The sequence below is a fragment of the Crocuta crocuta genome, unplaced genomic scaffold (genome assembly GCF_008692635.1).
Source record: "Crocuta crocuta isolate KB4526 unplaced genomic scaffold, BGI_CrCroc_1.0 scaffold130, whole genome shotgun sequence".
NCBI classification, from domain to species: Eukaryota; Metazoa; Chordata; class Mammalia; order Carnivora; family Hyaenidae; genus Crocuta; species Crocuta crocuta.
In genome coordinates this window covers 6,991,862-7,015,416 of record NW_027527920.1, presented here as the reverse complement: position 1 = coordinate 7,015,416, position 23,555 = coordinate 6,991,862, and the positions used below count along the sequence as shown (strand labels likewise).

General features: G+C 43.8%; 1 protein-coding gene across 2 annotated transcripts in view; it reads right to left on the bottom strand.

The window, feature by feature from the left end:
* Positions 1-1,854: 1,854 nt before the first annotated feature.
* Positions 1,855-23,555, bottom strand: part of AAGAB (alpha and gamma adaptin binding protein) — a 53,009-nt gene continuing 31,308 nt past the window's right edge. For both annotated transcript variants that reach the window (XM_077746739.1, XM_077746731.1), the window contains 5 exons: positions 10,524-10,606; positions 9,572-9,668; positions 4,764-4,868; positions 4,248-4,297; positions 1,855-3,600 (listed from right to left, as the gene is read on the bottom strand). In XM_077746739.1, the coding sequence (XP_077602865.1) occupies positions 3,523-3,600; positions 4,248-4,297; positions 4,764-4,868; positions 9,572-9,668; positions 10,524-10,606 (413 nt within the window). In that variant the 3' untranslated portion in view covers positions 1,855-3,522. The remainder of the gene's footprint in view (positions 3,601-4,247; positions 4,298-4,763; positions 4,869-9,571; positions 9,669-10,523; positions 10,607-23,555) is intronic.

Below are 23,555 nucleotides of genomic sequence, written 5' to 3'. Positions count from 1 at the left end.
CGTTGCCTCCTGTCACTTCCTCACTCTGCACCCGGACAAACGCCTCGGAACAGAGCAAGACTCTTCCTGTTCCGGAAGCACTTGGCTCTAGTGCTCCCACCACACACGCTTACCTTGGAAGAGGGACGTCTGCGTTAAGAGCAAGACTCATAATGTTTATGACATGCTAGGTGGTGCCAAAAATACGCAACTGAGAATTTCTACGACCTTTTCTGCAACTTCCACGGTCTGCTTAAGTGCCAGACGCAAGGACGGAGCGCTACCTGAAACCCCGAGTGGAATCTACGTCAAAACGTGCGCTTTGCACACTCAGCCCGCTTGCTTGCTTTTACGAGACCTACAGACGCCGGGAGAGCTGATCGGTCGGGTGTTTCCCAACTGATCCTGCAGGAAGGTGCTACACTTGACCACACTTTTCACCTCCTCTGCCTAGAGTCCTCCGATGAGATTTGGTGTTTAATGACGGAACGCCATACCTAAACTGTCTGACTGCTNGGGGGGGGGGGGAGGATGACTTGAACTCATTACAGAAGTCTCTGCAACTCTGTCTCTGTCAATCAGGACGTTCAATGAATCAGAACCTCTGACCAGGCTAGACACATGTTTGCTAAATTTAGCTTTGCATCAGCAAGCGATCAGAATAGCTCACGGAGCTCTCATCTTACCCTTAGACAGTGATTCTTCTAAGGCTGCTTTTCGGGGGCAGGCTGGCCCAGGGCAAGGGGCACTCAGCGTGCTCTCTGGATGGCCATTGTTAAGGGACCGGCCTAAGGTAAGGGAGGCTGGTCAGCCACAGCGAACATGTTTATCTCCGCCTCTCCACCGTGGGACCAGGAGGTTAGCCATAGCTCACATTTCACACGTTACAAGTAGTTTGCAGTAACGGCCTGACATGCTCGATGGTCCTTGAACCACATCCCATATTACTCAGCTGTCCAAGTCTAGCGTCCCTGAATCTCTAGCTTCTCTGAATTAGACGTGGCCAAATGTTATAAATAGAGAGAGCAAACTGGTTCTGTCAATCTTCTCATGCTCTGGCAGGATAACATATTTCAAAATTATAAAAATATCTATGTCTTCATCACTCTAAAATTATTACATAACACATGATTTTCGCAGGGGGAACGAGAAAGTTTATTTCTGTCTATCCCTACCTTCCAACACTCATGGACCTTCAAATGTTGTGATCATATTCAGCACGCTGGCAAATGCAAATCCAAACCAAAATCAAGGGCCTACTCTGCGCCCAAGTCTGTGTCACCCAAATAGAGAAATGTTGGAGGGAAAAAAAAGCCGAGTCTCTCACTTTAAATCCCAGACAGACAGTCCATAGTAGCTGGCGCTGGCACATACACAGCTCACGTGAGACAGACTGCAACTTCTTCTGCACAATTAGCTCACGATCACTTTTTTTTTAATGTTCATTTTTGAGAGAGAGCGCGCGAGCAGGGGAGAGGCAGAGAGAGAGGGAGACACAGAATCTGAAGCAGGCTCCAGGCTCTGAGCTGTCAGCACAGAGCCCGACGCAGGGCTTGAACTCACGAACCATGAGAATATGACCTGAGCCGAAGTTGGACGTTTAACCGACTAAGCCGCCCAGGCACCCCAGTTCATGATCACTGTCAATCTTTACGCAATCACTGCATCTCTTTATCCCCCTGTGCCCTGGCAGGGGCCAACAGCCCCAGAAAGCTGAGGTCTCAAGGTGAGGTGATATTACACATATGCGATGTAGATTCCACGTACCTGTGAGTCTGGCAAACTCACCGATTATTCACTATTTATGCCCCATGTGAAGTGAGGCTTCCCCCATCATATTTCCTACTAAGAAAACAAAACCATGATACACATTAGCAGACTTTATAAATAAATGATATTTTAATCACCTGGCTTCGTTTAATCCACAAAATCACACTCACGGCTTTTTCAAGTCCGTCTTCCCTAACCATGTCACCTGATGTATTTTCTGGAACCCTCCGTGTTTTAAAAAAAAACATTCTGCCTTTCATTGTGCAACCCCAGAGCCAACTTCCCTTACATTCTTAGTGGCTAATGCAGTCACATCAAAGAAACAATGATGGAATAAGGATCAACTAGAGTCTCAAAGACCTTCAGAATACTTTAAAAAAAAAAAAAAAAAAGGAGGAGGAGGAGGAGGAGGAAAAACAAGTCACCAAGCAAGGTAAGTGCCAGTGTTGCCGGTCACGGCCCTTCCCTGCCCGCTCCCGTCACCGAACCTTCCCCCCTCCATGGCTGCCCCGGGCCCGAACTGGAGCACTCCACTCCTGCTGCCACTCCTTCACGCGGTGCGCAGAGGGGTCGGAGACTTGTTTCTGCTGGCGACCTAAGGAGTTCACGGTGCACACGAGGCCAGAGGCGGCTCTTGGCCCGCGTGCCGGCACGACCCCGCACCAGTCCAGAGCCACGGCAGGGACCTCGGCAGTGCAGGCTGGTGGCGTGCATTACAAAGTGTCTACAAAACCAGAAATAGGAATATTTACCGTATTTCCCACTCTTCCTTTGGAGACGATCCCTTTGGGGAGCGGCGCCCCTAGGGCTGGCCCCCTCAGGCCTGCAGTTAACACCAGGTCCTCAGGTATTGGTTGCCTGGCCTTTCACATCCTTTCTCGTCCCGCCCACCCCTCGGTGTTACTATTTTGGCAGTGACCTATTTGGTTCCCAGAGAGAAGGAGGGGAACCGCCCTGTTTTGAGGGCATATAGTGTGAGGGCACAGCTCTGACGTCTTAAGAGCTCTCAGGAAGAAGAGCTTCTTCATGGTTATACTAGTGCGAAAGCCCTGTATGCTGTTTCGCTGGCCCGGATACGGAATTCCTTAAGTTTCTTCCTCTCACCTCCCCCACCCCACTCACCTCCCTGCCTCCCCCAACCAAAGCGACTTGGAAATGGGTTTGCTTTGCCTCATCTGTTACAGTCTAAGAATTCGCCCTGGTTCTTCCACAGCTTCTAGCATGAGCCAGGACACTCTATTACCAACAAAATGCCCAGCAGCAGTTTTCAGCTAGAGACTAACCTGAGGGCCCCGGACTCTGCCCCCACCTATACGCTATGGCACACATGGAACCTGCGGCGGCTTCCTCGCCTCCCGTCAAAAGCAACACAGCTCAGGGCAGGAAGCTCCCCGAAAGCAGAAAATCCAGAAGCTCATGGAAAAGGGGCACCAGCTCCTGATGTGCCGTGATCGAGTGTGGCCACAGGGGACGGCACAGAAAAGGTGGCCTGGGAATGGAGTGGCGGCCTCCTTCTCCAACCTGGGCCAATCACAGGTGCCTCGGGGCCTCGTCTCACTCCTGTTCCTAGAAAAAGCATATTTCAAAAATTCTCACTCCTCACTCGCTTAAAATCTATGGAGAGAGGACACCCCTACTCTCCGCTACTAAAAACTAAAATTAAGGAGACCTAGAACTAAGTCAGGTGGCCAACGCAACGATGGGAAGTTCGGCAGAACGGAACTGGGCGGGGCAGGGAAGGCTCTCAGGCAGTGATGCCCTAGCACAAACGATTTAGTGCTCTTCATCAGATGAAAGGCCTTCAATTTCATCTCTGTCTCCCCCAATTGCCATCCAGAAGGCTTTGGCCACCTGTGGAGAGAAGCAGGCAACGCGTTTTAGGCAACAGCTACATTTCACCTTGTATCATGCGTCAGTCAATATGCTGAACTGATCAAGACCTAAAATGCTATCCTTGCCCCCCCGCCCTCCAGCAACATGTATGGAAACCCTTGAATACCCTGCCCAGGACTTTTCGACTTCTAGAAATGCATACTAAGGATAAAATCAGAGTTACATACAAAGGTGAAGGGTGTGTAAGGTTATACACAGCTTCACCATTTACAGAAGCAAAAAATGCACATGGCTGCCACATCCAAAAGGGAAATGGATAAATCAGGACACATTCATACAATGAAATACCATAAACCACATACGTTTCCTGCCAAGAGCATGCGTTGCGTTGGTAATAACAAAACAAAACAGCTAGGAGTTTTCCAGCCCAACAGTTAGGAAGGCAAACATCCGGAGTCTCAATGAAAGTCCCATGCCACTCAACATACATTTGAAAAACTCTGGTTTGACTACAGCAATTATATTATGACAGTGTAAACATTCAATGTGTTCCAAGTTAACATCCAATGAAAAGTTCACACTAAGTAAAACACAGAAGTCAACAAGGGTGGTGCATAATAACAGCACCGGACCTTTTATAGATAATAAATACCTGATTGTCTCACCTTTTCCGCATGCAACTTTCTTTGCTCGTGAGGAAGCGTCGCCGCCTTGTCTAGGGGGAAAATATATCTTAAGAAATTCATACAAAAGCACAGGAGAGTCTGGAGTGTACGGATGCTCTAACACTAGAAGATGGGAGGTGGGATTCAAAGACAAATGCTTATGGCGTAGTCATTACGGCTGTGAGGGACTTTAAGTCTTCCCGATTTTCCAGATGGGGGTGATGTGAGTAAACTGGCAGGGAGCTTACGGATTCCAGGTTAATGAGACACACTGAAAGAAACCGAGAGAGGCAAGAGAAGAAGGGCAAGTAAGAGGAAAGAGAGTGAAGAAAGAGGAAACTTTTCCCCGGGGAGTTTCTACCAACAGAAGATGACATGGGCCCCCAGGAGCCAAGGCTCTCCACACGGCTGAGACCAGAGCATGGAACCCAATCAGCGGTTACCAAACAAAATCCTACCGTATAAAACAGAGGAGCACCGTGATGGGAACGTGGCAGACACCACAAATCCAATTACCTTTCATTTCCTTTAACTTTGAAAATAATCTCTCAAAGTTCTCCAAATCTCCTCCGCCAGTGGTAAGACTGGCTAATTCTTGAATATCCAGATCTAACATGGGATCTGAAAAAAGGATTTGTCACATTAGTTGCCATGTATCACTTACGTATGTGCTAACTACGCACATAAGGCAATCAGTCCTAGCTTTGATGGGCTCATCCCCAGATGAGCAGCCCATGGGCCCCAGCTTTTCTGCTTACGGGGTTTCTGCCTGCCTGGCTGCTTGTGGGCCTTCGCGAATGAGGAACAGCACATTCTAGCCTTACAGCATTACACTGAGGCAGAGAATACGGCTTCATTTTAGGGATGAGAAAACTAGAGCTCTGAGGTGAAGTGACTGGCTCCAAGGTCACAGCTAGTGTGAGCTCGGATTCAGACTTAGGTGTTTCCAACTCTAAAGGCCGCACTCTCCACTGAGGTGCACTGATCAACAGGAAGCGTCTGGAACGTATGCTGTATCTTCCTGTACAACAAATATTTCCGCATCTATTACTGACAACCACCATATCAGGTGCTCAGGACAGACCTCAATGTCTGCAATTTACACAGGGAGAAAGCTAGGAGAAAACGAACTCGTGTGAAATTACAGTGGTAGAGCCAAATCCTAACTATTACTACAAAGCCTTTATGGTTTCCACCACAGCCTGTTACCTCTTCATCAAAATTTATTTTGAATCAGAGTTCTTCCTCATTTTCCACTCCAGGCCAACCACATCTACGATGTCTTCCCTAGGCATCCCTAGATCACAAGTCTCCTTCCCTAGATTTCATTTCATACTTAGTGTTTCGAGAACTGCCTTGGCACTGGCATACGCTACTTTGTATTCTGACCTCTCCCCATCCCTACTGAAATACCACTATGGTGCGGGAGAGAGGACACCTTGTGTCTACATCACTGAGTGCCTTAATTTATGTAATTCCCTTTCATTTTTGCAACAGCACTGTTAGGAAGAATTTTCTTTTACAGAAGGGGAAACCGAGGCCCATGGAGGCTAAACAAGTTACTCTAGGTCACCTCACCACTACTGACAGAGCCATGACTGGAAGCCAGCTGCCCAGGGCCCCAAGCCCATGACTTTAAGCATCACATTGCAAGGCTTGTCTCTACACTTTTAGGCTGTCAGCTGCTTGCAGACAAGGGCACCTGCTAATAAGTCTTTACATCGACTACAGTGCCATACAGAGAATGTGGTGTTAAAAATGCAATTTGTTTAATAAATTTGCCCTGGACAAATTCCAGCGGACTTTTCATGTGGGCAGTTGACACACGGGGCTGGAGATAACAATCTGGGATTTATGTGTGTACGCGTGGTAACCAAGCATGGGCAGAACCACTTCACGCTTAAATACAGATCTGGCAGAGGAGTTGAGATAAGTGCTGAGGGGCGGCGGTGCGTGAAGGCTGGTAAAGGAGGGTCATCTATGAGAGAAAGACAAGGAATAACCAGAGAAATGGGAAGGAAACCAGGAAATGTGTGGGGTGAGCCAGAAAAAATGTTTCAAAAGGGAACCGATCCACAATACTGAAGATGCCAAGAGGTTAAGATGAGGTCTGGAGAATTCTACTAAAGTTAGTGGCATGGAGGTCGCTGGTGAGCTTTTTCAGCGGCAAATGGGGGCCAGAGCTGAAGAGGTGAGGTAGGTGAGGAATGGAAAGAAGTTCAGTAAAGAGAGGAGGGAGCCGCGGGGCTGACAGGTGTTCTACCTTTGTTGGCTTGGTTTTGCCTTTTTTTCCTTTACTTTTGAAATAATTTCACGAATACCAAAAAGCTGCAAAAATAGTAAGTTCTGTCTTCCTCCCCCAGCATTAACATCGTCTATCACTGAAGGACAATTATGGATGTCAAGGAGTTCCTAACGGTAAAGTACTATTAACTACAGACTTCATTCAAACCTTGTCAGTTTTCCCACTAATTTCCTGTTCCAGGATCTTACACAGAATTCAGCTGTCAGATCTCTTTAAGTCTTCTTCAAAGTGTGACAGTTCCTTTAGACTTCTGTCATCTTTCAGGACTTTGACACTTTTGAAGAGTACTCATCAGTTATTTTGTGCAATGTCCCTCAATTTGGGTTTGTCTGATGTTTTATTAGGCTGAGGCTATTTTAGCAAGAAGACCACAAAAGTGATGTGCTCTTTCAGTGCCTCCTATCTGGGGCAGGTATGTCAGTGTTTCTTCTTACTGGTGAGGGTAAAAGTGGTATCCGCTGGGTTTCTCCAGCGGGAAGTTAACTATTATCCTCTTTGTAATAAATAAATATTTTGGGAAAGATACTGTGGAATATGCAAGTGTCATGTCTTTTCTCAAACTTTCATCTACTAAGTTTAATGTTCATCAGTGGCTCTTGGCCACAACAACTATTATTACTGTGGTGTGTGACTAATATGATTTTTCTTTCCTTCATTCCTTCTATATTTATCAGAATTCTTCCGTAAGGAAGAACTGCCCTTTCTTCCCTGGTTATTTCTTTGTTCAGTTATTTCCTTTACTAGTATGGATTCAGAGATATTTATTCTATGGATTACAGCCCAATACTAAATTCATTAAAAAAAAATTGTTTTTTGATGTTTGCTTATTGAGAGAGAGAGACAGAGCATGAGTCGGGGAGGGGCAGAGAGAGAGGGAGACACAGAATCTGAAACAGGCTCCAGGCTCTGAGCCGTCAGCACAGAGCCCAACGTGGGACTCGAACCCATGAACCGTGAGATCATGACCTGAGCTGAAGTCGGGCACTTAACGGACTGAGCCCCCAGGGCGCCCCTACTAAATTCTTATTTGCTGTTCAAATTGTTCCAGGGTGAGCCACAGGAAGCTCTTTCAGGTTGATTCCAGTGCCCTTTCAACATGTTCCCTTTTTTTTCCTCCCCTGAGTACCTCCTTAGGTTCTGGCTCCACGAGATGGCTCTAGGTTCATCCTACATTTTTCCTGTCCCCAACCCTGGAATCAATCACTTCTCCAAGTGACCCTGGATCCTTTTGTTGGAGGATGGTATTTAAAAACCAAGATCTAAATGCTAGGGTGTTGAGGCGCCTGGGTGGCTCAGTCAGTTGAGCATTCGACTTCAGCTCAGGTCACGACCTCGCATTTTGTGAGTTCAAGCCCCATGTCGGGCTCTGTGCTGACAGCTCAGAGCCGGGAGTCTGCTTTGGATTCTGTGTTTCCCTTTCTCTCTGCCTCTCCCCCACTCTCTTTCTCTCTCTCTCTCTCAAAAATAAATAAATACTAAAAAAAATTTAACTGCTAAGGGTGCCCACTGCTATTAGAGTATGTTGCTTCCAGGCCCCCTGGGTGGAAAGAGGTAGGATGCACACACATGTCTCTCTCTATTGCTCCACCGCAGAGTGGAAGTGGAGCATAAAGTACACGGTCATGCTAACACCTTCAGTTCCAGCCCAGCGCCAAAGGGTTCATCCTTGCCTTCTCCTTTCTTTGTGTGTGACTTCTTTCTCCGACATGAGAAACCTAGCTCTCATTATCTGTATTTTCTTATTTTTTCAACCCTGATACATCTAAAATATAGAGAGTGTCAGAATTTCTAAACTGTGCCCCTGTGAGAATCAAATGTATTAGGCAGAGTTCACTATTTCTGTTCAGTTCTGTTTTTAGCCTTATGGTATTTAGTCAGAACGCGGTTTCCCCATGTTATTCAGGCTAGTTCTGGTCTTCCCTACCTCTTCAGTGTGGTTACTGGGTTTTTTTCATGGTAGAGACTTTAGTACATCTAAAAACAATAGGAGAGGGGCGCCTGGATAGCTCAGTTGGTTAAGCGTCTGACTTTGGCCGAGGTCATGACCTCACTGTTCCCGAGTTCAAGCCCCGTGTCGGGCTCTGTGCTGACAGCTCAGAGCCCCTGGACCCTGCTTCAGATTCTGTGTCTTCCTCTCTCTCTCTGCCCCTCCCCACCATGCTTGCTTGCTTTCTCTCTCTCAAAAATAAGTAAACATGAAAAAAAAATTTTTTAAACCAATAGGAGGGACCCAACTTCTATTTAAACCAATAGAAGAGAAGGCTGAATATATGAGAGAGAAAAGAGATCAAATGTAATTTTTCCTCCTTAATATGTTTCTCCTACCAAACACTTAAGTTTTCTACTGGACTATCTTCTAATCAGAAACAGTTTTAAAGACTGCACACAGACCCTCCGTGGCATTAAGAGAAAGTAGAGGTGTCCGCAGTTCCCCAACAAGAGAACATTTACAGTTAGCGTCAACTACGTTCCAGGGCTTTTGGACAGCAGACTGGATTCGAGTTTCAGTTCCAGGACCCTCTTGTTACATGCCTTTGGACAAATTATCAAACTGCTCTGAGCCTCAGCTTCATCTCCATAAAATAACTTCTCTGTCGAACTTCATTACCCGACACAGGAAAGTAGATATAAAAGAACTTTAAAAGGATGTGAAAGGGGCTTATAAAGTTGTATTATTCTTGTTACCATCGATTCTGCCAACTGTTAAATACTGTGAAAAAACTGGAATATGGAGACAGAAAGCTGTTTCGCCACCTGGTTCTGTCGGTCTCAGCTAAGATGATCTGAATCAAGGATCCTGCTAAGAGAATCGGCGAGAAAACGGTACCCATGGATCGCTTATGTAGTGATTCTCCCTCCTTTGCTGTCAGTCGTCCACCAGGGTCACGTTCACTGGGGTACACGATCCACTTTCTTCCCTTGTTTATCTTCAAAGTCAATTTCCCCCTCGATGCTGTATGTCCCGTAACTAGTCCAAGTTCCTCAGAGCTGTCTCCTGGCAGCCAAATGAGGAACTTACCCACGATGCTATCAGCCTGGGCGTCTGTTGTGTTAGATGCAGCGCCCCGACGATCCAAGAGAGATTCAGTCCTCGCTGCTGCTGGCAAACGGGGCTGCTGTTGAGGGAAATACACACGAGTCGCAATTTAATTGTAGGCTATTTCGGAACTAAAGCCAAAAAAGGCTCACAACTCCTCAGTTGGCTCTAGAGAAGCAATAATGGGAGCTAGAGACCAGGAGAGATGGACGAAGGATCGATGTCACATTAAAAAAAAAAACAACAAAAAACAACAGAGGCTAAAAATTCACTAACTCTGAGTGTTTTCCGTCAAGGAAAAACTAGAAAGTATTAGGATTCTACTACCAGCTATTAAAACATGGCTTTTTTGTGTGCTTTAAGAGACAGGTTTTAATCAAAATGCAAATATGAACGTAAGCATATCTCAAAGAGCTCAAGAATGATGAAGTTGCCTAGAAAGACCGTAGGACACTGTGTCATTTGCTCTTGGTTCTGGCATGCTGACCAAGGCACACCTAGACCAAAGACCTTGAGGGCACAGGGTTGAAGTCAAACTCGGAACTTCACTGAGGACAGAGACCCTGCCTCAGATTTGTACAGGGCCTCATACATGGGAAGTACTGAGAAAGAGCCATCAATTTTACTTTATAAAGATCTGGAGGCAACTTTATGTCTCAAGGAAATCCTAGCACATTTTGTAAAGTACGCAAGCCAAACAACCCCACGGGGTGGCCGAAATTGCGATTGCGCTGAAAGGGCTTACTGCTTTAATGCTGAACTAGCCTTCCCTCAACAGACACTGGGCCCAAGAGGATTGTTTCAGATTCTCTCTTTATCCTTGTGTTACTATTTTCTGCTGCCTCTTAAATGGAAAGGAAAAAGTGACAGATGGTATAAGGGCTCATAATGACAAGGAGAAATTAAAACCAAAGGATCCAGGAAAAATCTTTACCTCTGAGTGACGCATCTCTGCTGACCCCATGCTATGGTTTGCTCCAGCCAGTGAGCTGAGAAGGTTAAAGCCTTGGTTCCTATCTGAAAAGAAAACAATCCAGTCACAGACGTTTGTTATTTACATTTTAGAGTGTGAAAATGACCTTGACGAAGGAACAGTGACTACTTCCTCATTCTAAAAGTTCTAACTATAAAAAAAAATGTTACTATAAGACAACGTGAGGAATTTATAGATCTTAATGCCTGGACTCGTGCTTGCATTTTCTTTATACTTGTTATTTGAAAATATGAATTGTTTTGGAATAAAAGCTTCTTAAAAAATAGTCACTAATGATGACTACACTCTCTGATTCTGAATAATTTTTAAAACTCACAGACACAGGTCCAGGCCAAATTTAATGGCAGGGCAACCACAACAAAGGCCACTCAGTGGTTCTTTTGCAAAGGTTAACAGCACTCAGGTTCTCCTAGTCACTATGAACCAATATGGCAGTGTTTCAAACAGTGTTTCCTATGTTCAGAAACACAAGAAATCAACACAAAGGCATTTTTATCATATGAAAAGGAACATGCATGCTTTTAAAAATAAAGCTTTCATTTTGTAATGGATAAGGCCTCCCTATACTCATAATGTCTGAACTTACAGTGGAAGACAAATCTGGAGCAGAACATCTAGAAATGATGACAGCACCAGCCCAGATCACAGTTTCCTCAGAATCACCTGGAATACCTATTAAAACTATCCTGGTATTCAAGGGCCCTACCTCAGACCCACTGAGGCGGAATTTCAGGGGTGGACGCCAAGGAAGCTGAACTTTCAGTATTTTTAAGTTTATTTATTTTTAGTGATCGCTACACCCAAGGTGAGGCTTGAACTCCTTGAGCCCAGGATCAAGAATGGACCCTGAGATCAAGAGTCGCATGCTCTTCCCACCCAGCCAGCCAGGTGCCCTGGAAGCCCGACTTTTCACAAGCACTCCAGGAGAACCTCAGGATCAGGGAAGTTTGAGGGGAGTAAAAAATCACTACCTTAGAGTAGAAGGTGACACCCACAATCCAACTTACGGTATAGTTGTCCAAAATATGACTTCCACGGGGTGCCTGGGCGGCTCAGTCGGTTAAGTGCCGGACTTCAGCTCAGGCCATGACCCCACCGTTCCCGAGTTCGAGCCCCACATCGGGCTCTGTGCTGACAGCTCAGAGCCGGGAACCTGCTTTGGATTCTGTATCTCCCTCGCTCTCTCTGCCCCTACCCCACTCACACTCTGTTTCTCTCTCCCCCTCCCTGCCCCTACCCCCCTCACACTCTGTTTCTCTCTCTCAAAAATAAACAAACATTAAAAAAAAAAAAAAGAACTTCCTTCCCCTTGCCTTTCTTCTCTCTGTCCCTTCCTTGAACCCATTTTCGGCTCTTTAAACCATCTATAAATTCCTAGGCCCTACCCCCATCGGGAGAAACCTGTTGTCAGGCAGTCACACGGAGGTGCTAACAACAGAGAACCACGTGCCGTCTCGGGCCTTCGAAACCAGAACGACTGCGCATGCTCGCGGAGGCCTGAGCCTTTCCCGGGCAGGCCTCCGGCCACGTGGGCAGCCTGCCTGCCGCCCGCTGGGGGCCGCGGGACCCGGGCGGCGCTGGGCAGCTTCCAGGGCCTGGTGCTTTTCTCACGCCGCACCCCAAAGCCCGTGTACTCCCAGGACCCCTTGTACCTCCTCACCTAGCTCCCGCACTCTGCCAGGGACATGCAAGGCCAAACGCTCGCGTGCCTCCCATGCGAGGACCAAGCACTAAGGTGTCACCAAGGTGCGCAGTGGAGGCGCAGCGGCCAACAGTAGAATCCACGTGGTGCCTCAGGCCGATGGCTTCACAGAGCGTGGGATGTTTGTTTAAACATCAGCAGAATTCTTTCTTTTTGGCCAGAGTGCTATAGATTTTAAAGCAGCTGTGTGCAGTTCAGGGCTGTGACAGGGATATTCCATGTCGTGGAGCTCTGACAGGAGACCCCGGGCTCTTTGTACACAAGACAGTGTCTGAGTAACAGGGCACTGCTTGCTGTAAGAGAGCCCTCACCTCTATTCCTGGAAATACAGTGCGCTTGGAGTAATCTTCAAATGCAGTTCACACATCTCTCCCTGTTCTAATGCCACGGATTATGGTTTTCCTGTTGGGCATCACCTAAACTTGGCCGGCCAGGCTGCAATCCATGAAGAGTAAGGCAATGTTGTGTCAGCTTAGGCATGTTATTCGATCAAAACAGTCTGCGTAAAGTCCATCGTTCTTTTTTTTTTTTTTTTTTAATGTTTTATTTATTTTTGAGAGAGAGAAATCCAAAGCAGGCTCCAGGCCCTGAGCTGTCATCACAGAGCCGGACACAGGGCTCGAACTCACAAACTGTGAGATCATGACCTGAGCCAAAGTTGGACACTTACCCGACTGAGCCACCCAGACACCCCAACGTCCCTCATTCTTTATAGTGGCTGCCTTCAAGAAGGGGGGTCTAGGATGGAGTTAGAAGAGCCAGACTCATCCCTGCAAATCATGAGAAAGTCTGAATGGGAGGAAGAGAACTGGGCTCCAGGTCAGAAAGCCTGGATTTCATTCCTGGCTCTGCTTCCCAATGTGATATGATGCTGGACAAATTAATGAATCTTTCTGTGTCTCAATTTTTTGATCCATAATGTAAGAGAAGTGCTATACCCATGGTTGTTAAGGTCCCTTCTGCCCTAGAAGTTTATGATTTTTTGAAGAGGTACTTTTTAGCCTCTCTGACAGTAGCTTTGAATTAGCTGGGCTTTTAAAAAAAATTACTGAATAGAAAAACAAGAGCCTGAAATTTCCTAATCCTTTTAAGGTTCACAGACGGACGACTATGAGTTTATAATCAGGTTTCAGGCTAATTATAATAAGCTGGAAGGACTTTTGCTCAGAATTTTCTTATAAACAATGGAGAAACTGGTCAACTGACAAGAGAGTTCACCATGTCCCCTGCTTGTATTTTAAGGAGATCAGAAACACAACAATCGTCATGATTAGAAAAAAACAATTCATTCTTGTTTATCCAAAGCAGACTGCTCGCACACTAATGTGGCTCAGAAAAACTTGAATGGTATTTTATCCACCTACGGCTTTAAAAAAACTCTCAGTTCTGCCTAGTTCAAAACGTGTTTAGCAAAACTCTGCCTGTGTGCACCCACTGTAAAACCATTCTCATAGGAAAGGATTACATAAATCTTTTCTTGTTTGCCAGATTTTTCTCCCCAGGACTCAGGGCATGGAAATATCATCCCTATTAAGAAGAATTTATTTCTTTAGCAGGTAGCTGTTGAAATTGGCTTTTGCATCTCTCGTTTTATTGATGCCACAAAATACTTGACTAGGAAGGAATAAATTAATCCGCTACTGAACTGATTCTTCTGGAGCTTGAGAGCTACAGAAAAGGGAAGTTGTTAATGGTGTAAAATCAATTATTCTGGAAGGCACAGAAAGTATATTAAACTCTGGTCCTAAAAGCCATCTAATTCCATTTTAGACTGCTAAGTGGGCACCTGTGGAATACTAGATTTTAAAAAAGAGAGTCATGAAAAACTCCAGTGGTGCTGGTCATTAGCACGGGATTCTTGTACAAGTGTCAGAAACAAAGCTACGACCTCGAGAATAAAGATTTCACGTGCTTTGGGGAGGAGCTTTGATTTGTTTACTTTATTAAGAAGAAGTTTCCAGATGATTTCATATAGATGACATTGCTAGGGTTTCTCTTCATAAACCTAAAAGCACAGGATTTTGGGGGCACCTGGGTGGCTCAGTTGGTTGAGCGTCCACCTTCAGCGCAGGTCATGATCTCACAGTTTGTGAGTTCGAGCCCCACGTTGGGCTCTGTGCCAATAGCTCAGAGCCTGGGGCCTTCCTTCGGATTCTGTGTCTTCCTCTCTCTCTGCCCTTCCCCCGCCCATGCTCTGTCTCTATCTCTCTCTCTCTCAAAAGTAAAACAAAAACATGAAAAAAATAAAAGCACAGAATTTTTATAGAAACATAACATGTACTTCACACAGCAATTGTGACTTCCATTCCCTGAGACAATTACAGAACTGAAAACTTGGGCCCAAAGGGAAATTCTAGGGAGGTTTTTACTTCAAATTTCTATACAACACAGCAACAATATTGAGGATTTCCATGACTACACCCCAAAAATGTCTTAGATGACCTCTTCTATTTTTTCTGTATTCATATTCAGCTTTTATTTCTTTAAAGCAGTAATTAGTTGGCATCATCTTTAGAAGTTCAAGTCTTCCCCATAGTTTAAGTTTTGTTTACACCCACCTCTTCCTACAAACTATTTTCTTTTCTACCAGGTGATACATGTGACCACGCTTCCACCACAACTAAGATATTTCAGCTTCCATACAGAAGCTGCACCTCTTTTTTAATGTTTTTAAATCACACCATGAACACTTATTTTAAGCAAGTACTCCATCAAAAATGATTTCACTAGTATTTGTGAAATAAGCCTACACATCTTTATCACATTAAAAATAATTTTTTTAAAGTTTATTTTTGAGAGAGAGAGAGACAGAGTATGAGTGGAGGAAGGGCAGAGAGTGTGAGGGACACAGAATCCGAGGCAGGTTCCAAGCTCCAAGCTGTCAGTACAGAGCCCGACGTGGGGCTCGAACTCACGAACCGTGAGATCATGACCTGAGCCAAAGTCGGACACTTAACCAATTGAGCCACCCAGGCGCCCCTATCACATTCCACTTCTGCTTGACATAATGAAATGAATGATTCTGAAATCGCAAAAGAATTAGAAGAACAGATTTATTCTCTTTTAATGAACTATTGCTTGAAAAGACAACACTCTGTGGCTGGCGGCACCACTGGCTTTTGAGTCCACGACAGAGGATCTGTGCTCTCCCTCTGACGCCTGGGCACCTGCTCCTGAGTGCAGAACTGTTTCTGCCAATACTCGGAGACACGATGAACATGACCAGAAAGGAACCAGGCTGTGCTTTTTCCCTTTTTCCCGACTGTAAACGAAATGTTCACGGTAGAAAATTCAGGAAGTAGAGAAGAGCATTAAGAAGAAAACGAAACCATGGAAGACGCCAGGCAGGGCTTTGGCATACGTCCTCCTGGCCCTCTTCCCGATGCGTGCGCACGCACGGCTGCTTAACAAACTGCACTGAACATCAGAATAAGTACCGTCTTTTTCAAAGGTGTAAAGGGAAAGCTTTACAGTAATTCCAATCGGGGCTCCGCCGTAGAGTCGTGTCTCCAGAGCCTGAAGCACACTCGTGAAAATCCTCAAAGGAGTGTTTAGAATCAAGTCAAAAATTGTTCAGAACTGAGTGTGGGGCATCATAAGAGCAATAAAACAAGATATTACAGGTAAGAAAAAGAGCACTTTGCTTACGTAGTTCCTAACCAGCTCTAGAAAGAATACGAAAGGAACACTCCCAAAGATGTTTTGTGTAGTGGCCACAGGGGGGGCCTGCCGGGCCTCCAGGTGCCTAACCTGAAGGGATCCCCACCATGCATTTGCTTATGGACAATTTGGGGGGTGGTTTCTTTTAAACCACAGTCTCATCATTTGACTCATTTCTTCCCTTCCATCTTCTCTAATTGTTCACAATGCCCTCTTCCCCTTGTTCTCTTACAACACAACCTCTTCCACTAAGTTATGCCTTCCATACACACACATACACACACGCACGCGTGCACACACACCGGTGCACATGCACACATGAACAGACAGCTATTTATTTTATTTTCGACCACAACATTCCTAACGCAGTTAGACAAGTGTTAAGAGATTATTCAAACCATTCCTTCAAAAGTTCCACTATATGAGGCATGGGATAAAAAGAGGAGTGACTCACTCTGACTCCAGGAATGCAGGTCCACAGAATGTACTGTTGGTATAATTCTACCCTAGCCTAGAGATGAGGAAAGTGGGGTCCAGAGACATGATGCCATTTTCCTAAGATGACTGAGGCAGAGACATGCTCCCTAGATCCCTCTGTTTACCACTCTTCCTCTCATTAACTTGATGTTGTTTTATTTTCTGCTAACATTAAATTTAATGGTTAAATTTTTATATGATCATTTTTTACCCTCTCTTTAAAAAAAAAAAATTATACTAAAGGCATTAGCCATCTACTTTCTCGAGAGAGTAGGCTAAGTATCAGGTAGCCAGACAGACCTTGGGTTTTTGGTACTTATTTCTTGACACTGCTCTGTACACCAGTTGCAAATGGTTTCTTAAACTGGAATCTAGGATTTCTACTTTGGTATCTTGTTACCAAGTAAATTCAGGGGATCACACATTGATAGATGATTAACTCTTTTCATTTATTTAAAAACATTTTTTTTAATGTTTATTTTTGAGAGAGAGACAGAGCGTGAGTGAGGGAGGGGCAGAGAGAGGAGACGCAGAATCGGAAGCAGGCTCCAGGCTCTGAGCTGTCAGCACAGAGCCCGATGCAGGGCTCAAACTCATGAGCCGCAAGGTCATAATCTGAGCTGAAGTCGGACACTCAACCAACTGAGCCACCCAGGCACCCCTAATTCATTTTATTTATAATGGGAACACAGAAAACTATCAAAGGAAAGACTTGTTATTTCCACTATTAAAATTCCGCTTAATCCTTACCCACCTGCATCACTAGAGATTAAACTATAATAGGTAAACTAAAGGTAAATTCTCAGGGCTTCTGAAATCCAATTCTCTACAATTACTGCTTACCAGTGAGGGATCAAAGTCACAACTCTGTAATATTTGTTCAGTGCAATCCCTCCTTCACTGATTAGTAACTGTAAAAGATCATAATATCTCCCCTCCTTGACCTTCGCTCAGCAGTCATATTTGTTGTAAAAAGACCCAATGAATGGGATGGGGCCTTGAGGTGACATTAAACTGAAATTTTAAACAAGGACACTGGGTATAATGCTATCTTCTTATGTGACAACTTCATCTGAAAAACAAAACAACTCATCAGGCTTCTACTAACAAACTTCTTTTCCCCGCCCTTAAACCAAGGCCTATTTACTGAGTGCCTCCCAAGGCCCAGGCACACTACTGAACAGGCTACGTAGCTCTCCCACAGTTACCCAGTGACAACAAAGTCCTCTGCAACCAGGCAATGGGAAGACAAGGCAATGGGAGCCCAAAAAAGGGGTAAGAAGAGTCAACTTTTAAAATGTGTCACATTTGGCATAAGATGTAGACCCTCAGGCTCTCCTTTCCGATGCTAATAAGGGGATATCAAACTCTAAGGCAGACCCAAATGGGAGGTCCCCACAGCCAGGAGACCAGCTTTGACAGGGACGGAGAGTAACACCAGAAGGCAGCTGAGATTTAATCCACATCCCTTTTCTGGGGTCACAGCCTTTCAGGTGGAGGAAATGTAAGGCAAGACAGTGCAGGAGGGGTCATGCAGTGAGCAAATGGATGTGGAAAGAAAGATCTAAAACAGCACAGCCCGATGGTAAAGGCAGTCCTAACCGCTTTGTCTCCTGGACCACTGGAAGTCACACCTTTACTGCATACAGTGGAAACTCCGACTTCCGACTTCCTACTTCCCTAAAACTGTGACTGTTATAATGAAGACAGTGGGACCTGGGGATTTCTCATTTCTCTAAGCTCTTGCTTAGAGTACATCCTTCAGCTCAGTTTCTCAACCCTTTTCATCATGGCCCCTAAAGGAAAACCTGCTGTTCCCTTCTCTGCTCATTACCAACACTTCTGACACCAGATGTGTGGGGTTTTCCATACCATACAGCTCTCCAATTCTCCTATAGTGCCAACTGGGTGTCCTACCATTTACAATTCGGATACTAACGCCTAGAGTTAGCCCAGACCCCCCAGGTTAAGGGCTCAATCCCACAAGGCTGCCCTCGTTTCCCCGCCAACTTCAGACACCAAAATGCAAGTCTCAGTTGTCACCTGTCCTTCCAACTGGCTATAAATTGAGAGTTCCCACGACCCCTCCCTCAGTTTGATAATTTGCAAGAATGGGTCACAGAACTTAGTAAAACAGTTTACTTACTAAGTTACCAATTTATAATAAGAGAATATAACTCAGGAACAGCCAAATGGAAGAGATGCATAGGGCAACGTATCAGTGTGCCACCTCCCCAGCACCTCAGTGTGCTCACCAACATGGAAGGTTGCCTAGGGCTTTTAGGGGGGTTCCTTTACACAGGCACAACTGATTAACCATCAGCCCCGGAAGTCAGGGGGTAGGGCTAAAGGTTGCAACCCTCTAGTCACGTGGCTGGTTCCCCTGACAACCAGCCCCCACATTCAGGGGCTTTGCAAAGTTAACCTAACTTAGGTATGGTTGAAAGGGGCTTAACCCAAAAGTCACATCTTATATCAGGAAGTTTTTCAAATCTCTTTCTAGAATAATAATTTGCCTACAACTTTAGTCCTATAATTTTACCTGTTTGCTTTTACAATATGAAATTAAATGACAGAAACACTTTAACTGAGCACCTGTGTACATAACAGTTTTAACTCAAACTGAAGAGAATAATCCCTTGTGACTATAAGTAATTCAAAATAAACTTTCACTCACAAGTAATGTGAGTATTTATTACATTAACTATCTAGAGCTTTATCTGTACTTAGGATTAAGTGTAGAACAATGGAATAGACCCACCATTTCAGACAGACTTTTAAAAAGGATTTGTTTTCAATCCAACAAGAGAATATAACAATTGTAGACATCTAGGCACTGGAGCATCTAAATACATAAGGCACTGGAGCATCTAAATACATAAGGCAAATATTAACAGATATAAAGGGAGAAACTGACAATAATACAATAATACTGGGGGACTTCAGCGCCCCGGTTATATCAATGGCTAGATCATCCAGGCAGAAAATCAACAATTAAACGGTGTCTCTGAGTGGCCAGATGGGCTTAGCAGTGATACAGACAACACTCCATCCAAAAATGACAGAAAACACATCCTTGTCAAGTGCACATGGAACATCATCTAGGATAGATCATATGTTAGGCCACAAAACAAGCCTCACTAAACTTATGGTTGAAATCATATGATGTATCTTTTCTGAGCACAACAATATGAAACTAGAAATCAGTTACAAGGAAAAAAACACAAACACGTGGAGGCTAAAAAAACATGCTACTAAATGACCCAAGGCTCAGGGAAGAAACCAAAGAGGAAATTAAAAAGTATGTGGAGACAAATGAAAATGAAAACACGATGGTCCAAAATCTTTGGGATACAGCAAAAGCATCCCTTAAACAAAATTTCCCTTACAGAAATTTAGAACGATACAGGAAACAAAGAAAACTCTCAAACAATTTAACCTTAGACCTAAATGAACCAGGAAAAAAAAGAACAAACCAAGCCCCAAATTAGGAGAAGGAAGGAAATAATAAAGATCAGTGCAGAAATAAACAAATTAACAGACTATAAAAACAACAGGGAAAAAAAATGAAACCAAGAGCTGGTTCTTTGAAAAGATAAAAAGTATTAATAGGGGCGCCTGGGTGGCTTAGTCGGTTGAGCGTCCAACTTTCGCTTAGGTCACGATCTCGCGGTTCGTGGGTTCGAGCCCCGCGTCAGGCTCTGTGCTCTCAGCCAGTTCAGAGCCTGGAGCCTGTTTCAGATTCTGTGTCTCCCTCTCTCTCTGACCCTCCCCTGCTCGCGCTGTCTCTCTCTCCTAGAAATAAATAAAAACACTGAAAAAAATATTAAAAAAAAAAAAAGTATTAATAAGCCAGACTTGCCAAGAAAAAGAGAAGACCTATGTAAAGAAAAATCAGAAATGAAAGGAGAAACAACAACTAACACCACAGAAATACAAAGGATTATTAAAAGACTACTACAAGAAACTATGCCAACAAATTAGGCAACCTAGAAAAGATGGATAAATTTCTAGAAACATACAATCTTCCGAACCTGAATCAGGAAGAAACAGAAAATGTGAACAAACCAATTACTAGTAATGAAATGGAATCAGTAATCAAAAAACTCCCAAGAAACAAAAGTCCAGGACCGGATGGATGAACAGGTGAATTCTACCAAACATTTAAAGAAAAGCTAATACCTATTTTCCTTAAACTGTTCCAAAAAACAGAAGGGGAAGGAAAGCTTCCAATTACATTCTACAAGGTTAGCATTACCCGGATACCAAAACCAGACAAAGACACTACAAAAAAAGAAAACTACAGGCCATTATCCCTGATAAACATACATGCAAAAATCCTCAACAAAGTATTAGCAAACTGAATTCAATACATTAATAGAATCATTTATCACAATCAAGTGGGATTTATCCTAGGAATGCAAGGATAGTTCAATATTTGCAAATCAGTGTGACTGATATACACACTGACAGAATGAAAAATAAAAATCATGTGATCTCAATATATGCAGAAAATGCACTTGACATTCATGATAAAACCATTTATGATAAAAACTCTCAACAAAGTGGATTTAGAGGGTACATACCTTGATATAATAAAGGCTGTATGTGAAAAACCCACAGCTAACATCATATGCAATGGTGAAAAGCAGAGCTTTTCCTCTGAGATCAGGAACAAGATAAGGGTGTCCACACACACCACTTTTATTCAACATAGTACTAGAAGTCCTAGCCACAGCAAACAGACAAGAAAAAGAAATAAAGGGCATCCAAACTGGCAAGGAAGAGGTTAAGGCATCATTGTTTGAGGATGATATGATGTTATACATAAAAATCCCTAAAGACTCCACTAAAAAACTATCAGAAATAACAGATGAATCCAGTAAAGCTGCAGGATACAAAATTTATACACCAAGTTGGTTATATGTCTAGACACTAATAATAAAGTAGCAATTAAGTGGAAATTAAGAAAACAATTCTACTTACAACTGCACCAAAAATATCAAATACCTAGGAATAAACTTAACCAAGGAAGTGAGAGCCTTGTACTCTGAAAACTGTAAACACTGATGAAAGAAACTGATGACAACACAAAGAAATGAAAAGATACTCCATGCCCATGGATTGGAAGACTTAATATTGTTAAAATGTCCACACAACCTAAAGCAACCTACAGACTCAATGCAATCCCTTTCAAAATACCATCAGACTTTTCACAGAACTAAAACAAAATTAATCCTAAAATTTTTATGGAGCCACAAAAGACCCCAAACAGCCAATGCAATCTTGAGAAAGAATAAAACTGGAGGAATCACAATCCCAGATTCCAAGATATACTACAAAGCTGTAGCAATCAAAACAATATGGTACCGGTAAAAAAACAGACACATATATCAACAGAACAGAGAACCCAGAAATAAATCCAGGCTCATATGGTCAATTAATCTGCAACAAAGGAGGCAAGAATATACGATGGGGAAAAGATAATCTCTTTAATAAATGATCTTGAGAAAACTGGACAGCTACATAAATAGGAATGAGAACTGGACCACTTTTTTTTTAGCCATACACAAAAATAAACTCAAAATGGATTAATGATCTAAATGTGAGACCAGAGGGGCCCCTGGGTGGCTTAGTCGGTTGAGCGTCCGACTTTCGCTTAGGTCATGATCTCGCGGTTCGTGGGTTCGAGCCCCACGTCGGGCTCTGTGCTGACTGCCAGCTCAGAGCCTGGAGCCTGTTTCAGTCTGTGACTCCCCTCTCTCTCTGACCCTCCCCTGCTCAAGCTCTCTCTCTCTCTCTCTCCTAGAAATAAATAAAAATATTAAAAAAAAATAAATAAATAAATGTGAGACCAGAAACCATAAAACTCCTAGAAGAAAACACAGGCAGTTATCTCTTTGACATTAGCCTTTTTCTAGATAGGTCTCCTCAGGCAAGGGAAACAAAAACAAAAATAAATTATTGGGACTACACCAAGATAAAATCTTTTGCACAGAGACAGAAACAAAAAACCAAAAAGGCAACCTACTAACTGGCAAAAGATACTTGCAAATGATATATCTGATAAGGGCTTAATATTCAAAATATCTAAAAAATTTATACCACTCAACACCAAAACACAAATAATCTGATTAAAAATGGACAGACATTTTTCTAAGCCAAGAGACACAAGAAAAAGATGTTCAATATCACTGTGCACCATCAGAGAATTGCAAATCAAAACCACAATGAGATATCACCTTATACCCGTCAGAACAGCTAGAATCAAAAAGATAAGTGGGGCGCCTGGTGGCTCAGTCGGTTAAGCATCCAACATTGGCTCAGGTCATGATCTCCCGGTTAGTGAGTTTGAGCCCTGCGTCAGCCTGCTCCCGATGATTCTGTGTTTCCCTCTCTCTCTGCCCCTCCCCTGCTCACACGCTAAGATAAATAAACATTAAAAAAAACTTAAGAAAAGATAAGAAACAACAAGTGATGGCGAGGATGTGGAGAAAAGGAAAACCTCGTGCACAACTGGTGGGAATGTAAACTGGACAGTCAGGTGGAAAACAGTATGGGAGTTCTTCAAAAAATTAAAAATAGAAATACCATATGATCCAGTAATTCCATTAATGGGTATTTACCCAAAGAAAACAGAAGCATTCATTTGGAAAGGTACACCACCTCTGTGTTTACTACAGCATTATTTACAACGGCCAGGATATGGAAGTAACCCATGTTACAGATGGGACAGATGACTGGATAAAGAAGATGTGGTATATGTATACAATGGAATATTTCTGAGCCATAAAAAAGAATGCAGTCTTGCCATGTGTGACAACCTGAATGGACCCAGAAGGTATTGTGCTAAGTGAAATGAGTTAGAAAGAGAAAGACAAATACCATATGATCTCACTTAGACGTGGAATCTAAAAAACAAACAAGCAGCAGAAATAGACTCGTATGTATATACAGAGAACAAACTGATGATTGTGAGGGTGTGGAGGATGGGCTAAATGGGTGAAAAGGAGTGGGAGGTACAGGCTTCCAGTTCTGGAATGAATAATCATGGGGCTATTAGGTCCAGCACATGGGGAATATAGTCAGTGATACTCTAATAGTATGTATGACGACACGAGGTAGCTCGGCTG